The sequence below is a fragment of the Montipora foliosa genome, chromosome 9 (genome assembly GCF_036669935.1).
Source record: "Montipora foliosa isolate CH-2021 chromosome 9, ASM3666993v2, whole genome shotgun sequence".
Classification (NCBI taxonomy): Eukaryota; Metazoa; Cnidaria; class Anthozoa; order Scleractinia; family Acroporidae; genus Montipora; species Montipora foliosa.
This window is the reverse complement of record NC_090877.1, coordinates 5,186,447-5,200,793: the sequence shown is the minus strand read 5'-3', so window position 1 is coordinate 5,200,793 and position 14,347 is coordinate 5,186,447. Positions and strand designations below refer to the sequence as shown.

General features: G+C 38.2%; 1 protein-coding gene across 2 annotated transcripts in view; it reads right to left on the bottom strand.

Annotated features, from left to right (window-relative positions):
- LOC137971086 (serine/threonine-protein kinase SMG1-like) overlaps positions 1–14,347 on the bottom strand; it is a 66,823-nt gene that overhangs the window by 33,291 nt on the left and 19,185 nt on the right. Inside the window, exons 17-36 of one of the 2 annotated variants that reach the window (XM_068817810.1) lie at positions 12,927–13,206; positions 12,624–12,754; positions 11,560–11,685; positions 11,343–11,461; positions 10,029–10,122; positions 9,764–9,865; positions 8,796–8,993; positions 8,281–8,365; positions 7,720–7,840; positions 7,497–7,601; positions 6,910–7,037; positions 5,523–5,687; positions 4,662–4,816; positions 4,086–4,227; positions 3,800–3,939; positions 3,337–3,612; positions 2,789–2,948; positions 1,807–2,672; positions 783–846; positions 454–555 (exon numbers count right to left, since the gene is read on the bottom strand). In XM_068817810.1, coding sequence (XP_068673911.1) covers positions 454–555; positions 783–846; positions 1,807–2,672; positions 2,789–2,948; positions 3,337–3,612; positions 3,800–3,939; positions 4,086–4,227; positions 4,662–4,816; positions 5,523–5,687; positions 6,910–7,037; positions 7,497–7,601; positions 7,720–7,840; positions 8,281–8,365; positions 8,796–8,993; positions 9,764–9,865; positions 10,029–10,122; positions 11,343–11,461; positions 11,560–11,685; positions 12,624–12,754; positions 12,927–13,206 — 3,559 coding nt within the window. The remainder of the gene's footprint in view (positions 1–453; positions 556–782; positions 847–1,806; positions 2,673–2,788; positions 2,949–3,336; positions 3,613–3,799; positions 3,940–4,085; positions 4,228–4,661; positions 4,817–5,522; positions 5,688–6,909; positions 7,038–7,496; positions 7,602–7,719; positions 7,841–8,280; positions 8,366–8,795; positions 8,994–9,763; positions 9,866–10,028; positions 10,123–11,342; positions 11,462–11,559; positions 11,686–12,623; positions 12,755–12,926; positions 13,207–14,347) is intronic. The other variant, XM_068817811.1, reaches the window with a different exon arrangement.

Below are 14,347 nucleotides of genomic sequence, written 5' to 3'. Positions count from 1 at the left end.
AGGGCAGAATGCTATCATCCTTTCTAAGGCTGTACAAAGTTGGCAGGCAACATGGTCCAGTGGTTTTGGAGTTGGATACATGCTTGCAGTTGAGCTGTACTTTGACCATTATTGTTGCCTGCCGGTTTGGGTTCTTAACTAAATTCTGTTTCATTTAAATTGGTTTTTTTTGTTTTGTTGTTTCAGATTCACAATTAATTTTAATAGGCCACTTCAGAAAATATCATAATACTCTTTGTTTGTCCCCCCAAATTTTGCATAAGCATTGTTTTTGTTTTCTCTTGGGACCATTTAAAGTGCCAAGAGAAACTGAGGTATGGTATGGCACCTGTAAAGAATGATTGATAGCTAAATGCACTTTCTCTATAAACAAAGCATCACCATTTTAATCAAAGAGGAACACTTAACTCCACATAGAACTTTCATTAGGGGATTGTACTGGCTTAAATTTACCTGATCCTCTTCACCAATGTCCTCTTCTTGGTTGAAGTATGCTGTAACATGTACTTGACCCAGCACCAGTAGAACAGACTCAACTTCTGCTGGCCGAGCAGACTAGGGGACAAAAAACAGAACTAATTAAAAGTACTATAAACTATGTTTAAAAAGGAACATCATTATGCAAGAAGTGAAAGTTACAAAGATGCTGCTAAATTTTGATCATCATTACGATATATATCCCTTTAAGTCTAAATTTGCCACAAGAAGGTCAGCAATCTTAGTATTACTACTGTTCATGCCCTCTAATCTACACATTCACCTAACACAGAACATCCTCTTACCTGTGGAAGATTCTGAAGAACTGTCTCCTTTTCTTTTGAAAGCAAGTCAACATTTCCCATTGAGCTGAAACAAAATAATATTATTGTCTGTTACTGCCAAATGTTGTCATTTTCCATTTGTTTCAAGTGTTCCTCTGATTTCTCTGTTGCATAGTTTTAATTTTTGAGGTCTGACCTGTAGATGTTCTACTGTTACGCTGTAGTGCATGACTATAAGTAAAAAATATTAATTTTGCAAGGCATGCTAAATGAATGCATGGACCAAGCTTTTGCTCTATATTGTCAGGGTTCAAGAAGTTACGCTCTGTAAACCCTCAACAGGACAAATACATCATGTCTTACAACTGTCCCTCTCTGTCTGTATCTTGTAGCTAGTTTTCCCAGTATCGGTTTTTAAAACCACTTCAACTGCACAACTCCTTCAACCACTTTTACTACTTTCTCCTAACCACTCCAGTCTTATTTTCTTCAGAGAGTTTAAAAATTCTGACCATGAGGGGTCTCTGCTGTACCCAAACAAAGGCAACAGTTTGCCAAATAAGAAATATTGTTTGATAAATGCTATTTTATTAATGGTCCTTGCTCACACATGGATAACACTGAGCTGACTCGGATGCTTCTTTTCAATCATGCATGAGTGTCAAAGATTTTAAATGAGTATTATGGTATTAGTCACTGAGTGGAGCCCAATTCAGGCAGTAATCAACCAAGTAAGTAATTCAAGAATATGGGACCCCTGGGTAAAAAGTGCAACAAGCAATTAGTTTTACTCAGGCATGATACCTAAGTTTCTGGCATTTCAAGTACATGTTTAGAGTGCAACTGTCTAATAATTATAAATGCTGAAATCAGGGCTATTGATAACCTGTCAGATTCAAAAATTTCAACAGGCATTGTAGCAGGGATGGCACAGTGGTGAGAGCACTTGCCTCCCACCAACGTGGCCCGGGTTTGATTCGCAGACTCGGTGTCAACATTATGAATATCAGTGACTATTGTGAATTTTTTTAAATCTGACACACACCTGGCTTGTTCCACAGTTTTTCTTCCCCATCGATAACACCATCCAGCTAAATTGAACCAAGCCTTACCCAGATCTGGTGACTGCATGGTGGCCAGGTGAAGAAGCTGTCCACAGACAGATTCTGTGTCGGTAACACCACTAGCCACGCTTGGGATTGTGTTAGCATTCAAAGAAGTCTCAGTTGCATCATCTAGCAGCGGGATGAGAGTGCTGTGTCCCAGACTGACATAGCTTGTTTCCAAATCACACAAAGAATTGATTTTCATTGCAACCGACAGGCCATTTCCATTGACTTTGGTTGCCGCAGTGAGAAGCTTGCGATCATTAAGGCACCATTTAGCAAGGGTGAGTAATGACCTTGAATTCAGTTCTCCAACATTAGAATCAATATCCCCAAGGTTTGAATACTGAGAAATGCTGTCTGACAGAAAATACACTGCTTCTGAATTGTGTCCGAGGGCAAAGGCTAACTTGGAACATTCTCTTTGTATTTGCATCACATCAACTGGCTTTGCAGAAGTCAGAGATGCATCATTCAAGCTCTCCATTAACCGCTCAAGAAACTGTTTCTTATTGCAGTTCAAATCTGGTGAGATTTTGACTGGACTCCCCAATAAGGAAACCTGTTTCAGTAATAACCTTTGCGTGAGCGTAAAATTGTGGTGCTTCCTAGCCAGCCGTGCAGTTGCAAGTTGAAGTGAAATAAGCTCACTTTTTAGGCTGTTTTGATGTTTTCCCACTGAGGACATCACATGATAAAGGTTACTGCAAAATCTCAATGCCTTGTTCAATACAGCAGTGTCATGTTGAGTGTGGTCTACAGTAAAAGTTCCATTGCCTTGCAGAAATGACGGTGAAACTTCCTCCTAGTAAGAATTGAAAACAGGGAGCAGTTGATAAGGCATAAAATCCAAAGGAAATGGATACAATGTTTTGCTAGAAAATATTCCCTGGTTAAATTGAAAAGCCACCTTGTACAGACCTGTTGAACAGCAGTGGCCAAGATATTTTCCACAGTTGCAGCAAACTGCATTTGAGAGATGTGAGAAGCAGAGACTTCTAGTGGCCAGCCAAGTGTTCCCACTTGAAGAACCCCTTCACACAGAGAGGAAGCGTGATGGATGCACTCCTTGACGGCTTGACTTTAAAAATAAAAAAAAACACCAAAAAACTGAATTATGCTAGGGCCATTTAAAGAGGGAGTGATTCATAACTTGGGCAGAATGTAGGCATTAAGTTTGAGACCCTTTGGGGCAGGGATAGTGCAGTGGTGAGAGCACTCGCCTCCCACCAATGTGGCCCAGGTTTGACTCCAGACTCAGCATAAAAAATTATGTGGGTTGAGTTTCTTGGTTCTCTTCTCCGCACTGAGAGGTTTTTCTTGGGGTACTCTGGTTTTCCCCTCTCCTCAAAAACCAGCATTTGTCTTGACTTGTGTTGATTGTCAATTTCAGTTTACAGTGTCCCCAACTGGTGCTTCAGCACTAGAACGACTAAACACTTAAACAGTTAAGAAGATATCTAACTCACATGATCTTGTGTTCTTTTGTGTTGTTATCCTTTGCCTTTGTCCTTGTTCCTGAAGTGAAGTATAGTGTCTCTGCTTGGATAAGAGACAGCACAGCTGTCTGTTCAATCTTGCCTGGAGCCCACTGAGGAGTGAAGGTATCATCTGGATGATTCAACTTCACAGACCAAGAAGACTTGGTCATATTTTCAGTCAAAGAGCTAAGTGCTGCTCCAGGAATCAACCGCAGATGGTCATGAATTGATGAGAAGTTGCATTCCTCAAACTTGGATAGGGCTCTGAAGAAATACAAATGCAGATGAGTCTTCACAGAACGCAGATGCAAGTGCATACCTAGTCTCTACAACGCTTTTCAACTTCTTAAGTAAGGCAAACATTTTGCAGTGTTTTCATCCCAAAGAACTCTTAGGCCAGCATATAAAGTGGACACATAAGAAATTGAGAGTGGCATCTGTAACTACTTACTTTACAAAGTTCATGTCAACATTTGGCATCAGTGAATGTTGCACACCGGTGTCTGAACACTGTTTTCGGAAGTCTCCAACATGTTTTTGCCACTCCACTACCTCATTCCAGGATGAAAGCTTTATGTAGCAGTCTGTTGCCTGAAAGTAAAGAACTCTTGATTGAAAACAATTCCACAAATTGTGTGTGCTGAACCATCACAAACCATGTGACAACCATCAAGTTGTCATCACTAGTCTTTTGCTTCATTTTCAACAATAAAATAACATGACCCACTGATCTGCACCTCATCAACAAGGAAAGTAGTGACTGTGTTGCAAAGTGACGTTGACTCATTTGCCTTCTTTTCTTCCCCCTGGTTCCTTGCTTTTGCCCCTGACAAAGTCTCTTCCAGTGCTGATTTGAATTCTGCTGCTGAAGATTCATACCTAAAATAAATAAGCAAATTAATACTTTAATGGTAAAGGAACTCATCTGTACCATAAATTCTGCCTGTACCAGCCTTAGCTAATTGATCATGCTCTCGTTTTCTGGAGAAGAGTAATAACTTATGGCAGAAACAACTTTGAGCATATTGTCCTGGAACCTTGACACATGTTGAAGGTTCTTGTTCTACCAAACCACATTCTTGAGCCCACTTTCAGTAAAAAGTATTATTTTTAAAAACCCTTCATATGCATGCAGCTACCACAATTTGCCAGACCTTCTGTACTTTGTAAAACCAAGGTTCCTCTGTACTTTGTAATGAAAGCTTTTTTGTACATCAGGAATTTCAGGAATTTATATGCAAAAGGGCATTGTCTGACAAAGTAAATGAAATATTATCTTCCCAAACTTGACACACAACTGAACTACAACTCACCATCCTTTGGCTTTCATTACAATGCCATTTATCCAGGAATAATTTCGGCCCATAGTCTGTTCACACCAGGCCATCAAACCGGAGATGGCATGTGGACTTTTCAGTTCACACAATGCTTCAGCTGTTAAAAGTACAGCATTATCAAACTCTTCACTCTGAAATCAAAGACATCTGAATGAGCTATGGGTTGAATGCAAACCCTGTGAATGCCCAAACAAATACACAGCACACCAATAATGGTCATACACAAAGCTTGTAACTTCTAACAATGATCAGCTCCTAATTTCTCTGAACAATATTACCACTTGATCAAAATAAATTAATGTATACATGTAGGTCATGAGAATGAGGAAATTGGTTACTTCAAAAAAATCCCTGATATGAAACAGATTCTGCTCATGAGTGTCAAATTAACAACTGCATCACATAATGAAGGCTGGGTACCTGGGATATAGCTGTATCAAGGGGCTTCCACATAAGCCCTGCCAACCAGCCAGCCCCTACAATGTGTACCGCTCCTGAGGCTGAGAATCCCTGCAACCAAGCCATGAGCCTCCAGGCAAGATTTTCAGGACACGACACACCGACAGGCAGTGGAAAATTGGGAGGGTGAGGGAGGACATCAGCCATACAAACAGCACAAGATGGCCAATGGGCTACAGGAAGCTTGTAGCCATACCACATGGGCCAAAGGGCATCAGTGTGACAGTTACCCACTCTTTGTGTTTAAATTAAATGTTTGTTAAATTGAATTTAAATGCATACAAATGTATAGAAAACGGTTGAGAGAGTGCCTTTTGATATGGGCAAAAGAGGTTAACAGTTACTATCATTTACTATACATGTAATCTAGAACAATACCTTTGTGTTCTCGCCAATTTTCATTTCATGCAGAGTCCGAAATCCATGCCAAACAGTTGCTGAAGGAGAGCCGCAAGCTGAACCCACACTCATCACTGGTTTGCGCACCCTGGTCAGCCATTCAAGACATGTACTACGATTTGTGCGGAAAAATACCCGGACAGACTGAAAAATTACACAAATGTTTCAAAATGAAGTTAAAAAAATAGAAAGTCTTTGCATTGGTGGGGAACAACATTTTTTGTTCACAATAATCAGTGCCATGTTCAGGCTGGTGGTAGTTTGTTTGCTAAACCAAACAAGATGCAGTCATCACCTAGAGTAATCAGAAGCCTTATACAAATGCAATTTGGAGGATTTTGCTTTTGAAAGGTGAAACCCTTAAGGGTACAGGGTCAAAGAATACCATTTTCAAACTATGTAGATGAAAACGCTGCAAAAGAATCTTTGCCCAACGTAGACACACTGTGTTAAATACTGTACCAAGTAAGCAGACAAAACAGATTTGTTTGCTTTACACTGCTTTTGTATGGGATGAGATCCGATGCAAGCAGATAAAGGTGTCTCACGCAGCCACTCAGGCCATGGTTCCATATGTTATCACCTCACCCACCATACCAGCTGCCAAAGTTTGAATTTTGCTAATAGAAAAAGCCTTAACAATGCAATTATTTTAGGCCTAAGGGAAGCAAACATCTGAATCAAACTTGAAGGCTAAAAATCTTATGGAAAGTTTCTTAGATAATTAAACAAACTGCAGTTTCCCTGCAACCCAGGATTAGCTTAATCCATTCACCCCTAAACTGGCCTAAGCCGGCCATACTTAGTATTTCACTCTGTCTAACGCGAGACGATTTTACTCGTCAATGGGGAACCCCAGTCAATGGGTTAATTGGGCTTTGAAAAAATGGGCTAGTTTAAATCTCTAAAAAATTGAATTTAAAAATGTTTTCCCAACAAAACAAAGACTGGTGGGCCAAAATGGTGGGTCAAATTACTCAAGGCATCTTTAACACCATGCACTGGTGAAGTAGTGTGAAACACCATCAAGGTCATGGCATTGAAAAACCTCAGCAACATAAATCAACATCTCTAGAGCAGATAGGGGTATGAAAGCATAAAGTAACTTAAGTGGACAATGGTTTATTTAACGAGGAGCATAAAAGACCACTTTCATTAATGGAGCCAATTTAGATTATTGTGTGTGTAGTGTTGATCAGACACACTGACACCATTAAGTTTACAAATTCTTTAGAATCTCAAATTGTAGCAAGAGTAGAAGGGCCTATTGGCATTAAAACAAATATTTTATATGGCTGACTTTAGTGAAAAAGGTTTCTGCACCCTTTGAAAACGTGCAGTCTGAACACACTTCATGCTATGTTACCTTGGGTGGAGATGGCAGGCCAACAACACATCCTTCATAGCCATTATACATCAATTTCTCTAGATTTTCAATGAACTGTAGCAGCATATTACACTGAAGGTGGTTCAAGTGAGGTGTGGAACCATCATCTAACAAAGAAAATTGTTAAAAAGGAAATCAAGTACATTTAAAGATAAAAACCATTTCCACTCTTAAACCACCCTAAAACTTGACATTCCATAATATACTGTCCTCAAATGTGACAGTAATAATTATTGATAATTTTTATTATTACTGAACTTAGTTAATTGGCCTTGCAACCAAGAGTCTCTTGAAGATACGACGAAAAGCTTCAAACCAGTAATCTACATGTAAGGTCATAATTTTAATGTCCAACTTCTTCAAAGGGCATAGTTGCATCATTTTATTTGGATTAGGGTCACATTCAAATTTAATAGGCAAATGAACATGAAAAAAGATCCAAAGCCTTTCATGTAACGTTTGGGGTAGAAATTTCACAAATTCCACTTTACGTGAAACAGGACATCTTGTCAAAGAATGCAAAAAGGGTACACAATCTTTCAAAATGGGAAATAAAGTGTTACAACCTGTACCTGCTTCGTGGCCTTCTTCTTCCAAAGCTGACTTTTCTTCATGCTTTGGTTTGCTCTCTTGTTGACCATTCACATCCTTGATAAATTTCTGTAAAGCACCTGTTAAATGAACCAAACAAACTGCCTGAGCTGTTCATTTTACATCAAGAACTTGTGTAAGAATTAAAAACAGAATGTATCTAAAGGATGCACTAAAAAAAATAAGAATTACGTGTACCTTCTATTGCTTGGAATGTTTCCTGTGCTCTGCCAAGTGGAGTACGCAGGCGTGATAAAATACAAAACTGAGCTGCTTCCCATGTCGCCCAGAACCAGAGCAATGATTCACACCTATCAAACTGGAAGGTAAAAAAATATATATTCATTAGACAAAACAAATCGCAACAATGCTTAGATTCTCATTCAACCTGGCCCCAACCAGAATAGCATTACATCCACCCATTCACCTTATTCCAAAATGGCCGCCAATTTAGTATTCTTTCGTTTGATTCTGGCCTTGTTCAAAGTGAAAGATTGGCCAAAAGGGCCAATTTGCAAGTAAACAAAAGAATACTAAAATGGCGGCCATTCTTGATGATTTTAGTCTCCAAGCTCTAATTTCTGCACAAATATACACCTCTTCTTTTTTTTTAAAATAATAATTATTCATGTAACAAGGTGCAAATGAGCGAATAAAGTATTTGTATTTGTTTATATTTGTATTTGTTTCCACATTATATAAAATAATGCAGATCAAACAAAATTGTTCAGTGTAAGAAAGAACAGATGCGCACTTTACCTGTACCATCTCTGCTTCTGAGTATCTCTGCACTCTGTTGCAACTGTGAAAAAGCCTGGTCAGCCAGTCAGCATTCCTTTCCTTGCTGTAGTCCAAATAATTTAATATAAAGTAAGTAGACCCAATCAAGTTGCAGTGAAATCAGTTCAAAAAAGGCCTAGTCTTACTTTCTCAAGATTTGATTGGTCATGGATGCATAATGTATGGCATGATTACAGCAACTATATATAAAACAACAGGTTAGTTTTTATTGCTTGAGGATGGTAAGAACACTGGTAAAAGCCTTATTTCGTTTCTCTGGTATTACAAATCTTTGAAATTAACCCTTTGATGCCCAAAACTGGCCAGACTAGTCAATGGGGAACCCCTGGGAGTCAATGGTTAAGGTAAAACATCTCCTAACTTACAAATGCCTTTCCCGCCATAAGCAGGATTCCCCCCATAATTTGAAGACAGTGCTAACATCATGTTATGTCTGCAACTCAAGACTATTTGCTTGCTACAATAATTATTACCTTGGAAAAACACCTGATAGGATAAACCCCATAACCATTTGGAAATCGTGAGAATGAAATGATCCTGTAGGAGGTTTGACCATGTGACCTTTACGAGCCAACCAAACGTCATTGCAGCTTGTGGTTAAAGGCTTGCCAATTCCAACATTGTGGCTTTCTTGAGTAGTCCTTGATTCAAACAAGCTCTGGTTAAGGGAACTGTGAAAGAAAAAGTGAGATTACAGTACTGATGAATCTGGAGCTTTTGATCTAATCAAGCTGAAAGGGGGATGGGTGGCTGGAAAATCTGAGGGCCACTTTAGTGACTGCCAGCCACTAAACATAAATGGCCCCCACCTCCCAAGTCAACAATAAGAAATTCTTACAAGCCAGCTAAGAGCAGCCCTAAACCACTCAGGTAACAATCACAGGACTTAGCATTAGCCACATTGCACAGAAATGCGAGGGACTCGTGCCTGAAACATCAGCTCTCAAAATTATTTGCAGTGGTCAACCACATCAGTTGACAAACACATTTCTGTGTTTCAATTCCCCACCAACGCAGAATCAGAGTTCCTTTAGAAACCATTATATCCATTTATTAGCAGTGTAAGGAGCAAAGGGGCAAAAATGTGCAGAAAAACAAAAAACATATCCCAACAAGTCAACCAGAAACATGCCTTGGAAAATTGCCCTGCCAGGCTTATAACAGTTTCTCAACAAGGTGAACAAGGCATGCCATAATAAAATAATAAGAATCAAAGACTACCTTATTGAATGACAGCTATCACTTTGTTAAATTACAGTACAGCATTGAAGCATGGATGTTTCAAACTGCTTTTAGCTTTCTGGGATAAAATGTGCCTTCATGGCATTTGCTCCAACAAGTCTCCTGTTGCTCAGTGTTAAAGCATAGATTCAACTCTTCTTAGAGGTACTATAACAAGAAAAACATCAGTCATATAAAAAAAACTGTAGTTTTCCCAAACCTGGTTAAAAGGTCAGTTGGCAAAGCTTTGACAAGTTCTTGGTAGTTTCTCCGCACATCTTTGTTCACATCCATAAGGCGGACAGAGCAGTCCTTGAACAACCTGTAATACATAATTTCTTAAAGTTAAGAAAGTCTAATATTTTAAACTTGAAGTCAACTACCTTTTGTCCACTAGATAAGATTTTATTCCTTTACCTTGGAGAGCTAGCAACTGTCCTTGAATAATCAACGCTGTTTAAAATTGCAACATTATTACCACTTACTTTTTCAGGCAGTTTCTTGATAAGAGTTTGAGTTCAAGCAAGATCTTGAGGCAAAGGCCAATCTCTATTGACATGATTGGATCACGATCAAATGCTGTTGACAGAGATTAAGATGAAAAAAGGTTTTGCTCCGTTATTGCACATCAAAAGTTATTAAAACTTCTTTGAGGACTTCCTTTGACATAAACTGGAGGTTAGCCTGGTGTGAAAAACTTGACAAGATTTTTGTTTTGCTGTGTACCTCGTGCTTGCCTACAGTTGGTTTCACTAGTATTTGAGTTTCTTTACTTTTAACCATTTAACTAATCCTTAACTGTTAAACTGCATTAAGCCCGATGCATCCTGCATATATTTTTTCAACAATCAGGTTGCACGTACAGTTTCCAAATAAAACAAACAATTTCACTGTCTTTTTTTTCCTTCCTACTTACTGCAGCCGCCTGGTCTTTCCTTGAATCAAATACTGTACTTATATCATGAGGGGACCTCTTTGTACAAGCCTTTGGCTTCCTGAGGTCTTCTCACCACTCGCTATTTAGTATTGTAAGCCGTAGTTTAACTTAAACGTAAAAAAAAGTTGTAAATTATGACTCTTTGTGATTTCTGTTCTCTCAGTGTAAATCAGTGGTAGTATAGTAGTAGCAAATAAACCTAAACACAACCTTGAAACACTATGCCAATTTACTAGAGGGTATACGCAGGTGCAGTAAAGGTAGCAAGAGCGGAGGACCCACTCTCCTCAGCAGCAACGAGGTCATCATGGCAACTGAGCCACAGTCTACCACCCAAGTACCTGTCAACACATCATGGAGAAAACCAGTGTGGAATTTATACTTACCCTAGAATATGAGAGGGAGGGAAAAGCACACAAGCAAGCAACGTACAAGGCAACTCAAGCCAATGCCCCTGCAAACCTCCCTGGAACCCCCCCCCCCCCCCACCCCCCAAACCACTGCATTAGCTTGCTTTTCACTCTGCCTAAATTATCATATTTAGTCTCACTAAACAAAAAAAACTACATTTGAACCAAAAATGTGCTTCAGTCTAGCTCACCTATACTGAAAAGTGGTTTTCTTAACAATGATCTTCTAAAAAGTGTTGATACAATGGACACTTTAGCATATAAATAACACAAAATTAATTTCTTTTCCATCATCATTCTTATACCAACACACCCTAAATCCTTCAGGCATCATTTATGTCAAAACAAGAATGTTACATACATTACATTGGAGACAGCTTTGCAAGAGTGCAAGTCAAAAGTGAAAGTGTCTCTACTTTCTGGTCATGGATTGCAGTATTTAATTCACTTACAAGAAGGCAAAATGCTTGATGCCATGGAATCGAAGTTGATGTGTTTACTGACTAACGGCAGGACACCAGTGATGAGAGCTCTATCTAAGGTCTCAAACAGCCAAACCAAACACAACTTTCTGCAAGAAGATGAACAATCAAGATAAAGAATGTTAAAAACAAATAAAAAAGAAAGAAATGAAAAGAAGTTTACGAAAGTTGTACTTTACTGACAAACCTGGAATCTTTTGGTGTGCTGGAATTTCTTAACACTTTGGACAGTAAAGTAAACATAGAAACCATATCTCCATCTGGTGAGACCCTTATTCCCTCTGACTGGGAATTAGGAAGGAAATGGTTGTACCTGAAACCAGAGACAAATAATATCACAATTATCGTTTCATGATGCTTTGTTTGTTTAGATTTAAGAAGCTTCTGATTGAAATTCCACTTCTTCTTTGGCTTTGAAAGACAGGAAAAGTGGTCACAAATTAATTTGCATCTCTGATTTCAAAGAACTATCTCAATGCAAAGCAGTCTGTGACGTCAACCTGGTATTGAACCCATTCTGGATCCCCTTCAATGCCCAGTTTGACCACTTTTCCCATCTTTCAAAGCCAATAAAAGAAGTGAAATTTCAATCAAAAGCTTCTAAGAACAACACAATGTATTTGGGACAATTTTGGAGGATAAATAAGTGGAAAAGTGTGTTGAGGTGAAAGGCACTTTAAGTACATGTATTGTACAATATGAGAAAAATCACTAATCAGTTATATGGACATACAATGACATTAATTTTATTCTGCTTTCCATGGTTAATACCACACAGATCTGTGCATGACATTCACATTTAATCTACAACCTACCATAGGGGCAAGCTGTACATAGGAGAGCCCCACATAGAAAATAACGCCAATATTAGCAATAGAGACGTAAAAAAATGTACATGTAACATGAGCTATTCAATGATGAAATGGTATATGAAATGAATCATATATGAACTGCGGATATGAAATCAAGTAAAGCTATGATCTTCGCAGTTATGAAGGCAATTTTTACAATTGCGTAGAGAGGCCTGAAAAATTCAGGACTTCAGCGGGGTTTGAACCCGTGACCTCGCGATTCTGAATATTAGTATTCCGAATATTAGTATTCTGCATCCAACTTACTAATGCACGATTGAAGAAGAAAACTACTCTGCGCACTGCTTATTTGGTACAGGACGAATTGCTTAAAGAGATTACTTCTACAGAGGTAAATCTGCCGAAAAGAACTTCTTACCCATGCCAGAAGCTAGCTTACCTCTGACAGTAAGTATACAGAGCATGGAGAATGGTGTACTGTACAGATGGATGGCAAACAGCCACTGTCCAATCACAGGCATCTAGATTCTGGGTAAGAAGCTGAAAAGGGCTTGGCGAAAGCTTCCATAGCTGCAGACAAACATACTATCTGTTAAACTTATAACAACAATAAGGTTTTTCTTTTTCCAACAGTGTCTAACAGCAATGTTCCATTTAAGTTACAGTTAAGGGACAGGGGACAAGGTGTTAAGAGGCAATGTATTTACTAGTCTCTCTTTGGTCAATGCCAGGGAACACTCACCCTCAAAATAGCAGACTTTGAAGTAGCAATCTCAGAAAGAGCACAAAGGTCAAAGATTAGAATAGTCTCCAACTCATAACTGCTTCTGTAAGACACCAGGTTAGTTTCATTGGCATTCTTATCAGGGTTTGCTGTTCCATTGTCAATATCAGACTCAGCAGAAGTTGCCTTGCTTTCATTGTTGTTCAAATGAGTTTCTGGTTGGTTGTCAGTTTTATCAACAACCTCCAGCATAGTTTTCAGAAGTCTAAAGCTGTCAGTCAGTTCTGTCACAGCAATCCTGTTCAAGGTTCAAAAGGTAAGAAGACAAAATTAATAATGGTCCCAAAGCAATCACATTTCAATTAATTATCCACAAAAGCACATTGTTTAGGATGGATAACATTCTAGATAATATCACTTAAGTTGGTGGGTATTTGAAATGTAAGGGTAAACAACAGAATAAACTGAACAATGTTCTGACAAGAAACAAATAAGACATTTAAGCCATCCACTTCTAGGAGTAAGACTTAAAGATTTTACTCTGTCTAATGCCAGACAATTTTACTCATCATTGGAGGACAGTTCAGGAGGATTAAACTAATAATTTAAAGAGAAAATTACTGCAGTAATAAGAAATAGAAAGTTTTAAAACCATACCAACATAAAATAAATAAAATGAAGTAGACTTACTTATTTTTCCTTTTTCATATAAATTTATTCTTATGAACTCAATCATACCCTTATAAACTAAATCACTTTTCACCAGAACTTGTTTTGTTCAAACTCCTGACAAGTATGTAAAGACAACCTGTAGAGACTTACATTTGCTATTTGTTGGATTACGCAGTTTTTTTTTATTTTTAAATGCAAGCTTAACCAATTGTCTCCTAGGAGTGAGACCTTTTTCTCTGTTTTAATGCTAGACAATTTTAATAACCCCCCTCCCAGGCTATACATCAACACAAATACAAAATGGAGGAGCAGGGGATGAATACTTGCAAATTCATGCAAGGCAAGCAAGCCAAGCGAATATGAATGGTGCTCAAAGGTCTGCTCTTTGATAAAATAATAAACTGTCTGGAAGCCACACATTCATAAATTGAATTTTAAGAAATGAATGACCACCTTTAATTTAAAATGAATACATGTAATTGAAATAAAATTAATGTTAGAAAAGTAAATTTAAAAAAAATAAATATAAAATTTACTTTTCTATCATTTATTTCAATTATTCCTTTTATTTTGTTATTGTTTATTATACATGTGGCGTGACGATTGCCTTGCGTTATGTCTCCTGCATTTACATGTCAACCGTTGAATTGTAAATTATGTTATTGCTATTATAATAATATTCAAATCACAACTGTAAATCTTATCACAAATGACGATAATCGTTGAACGACTGAAGCACACTATAAAAGGGGCACTTCACGCACTGC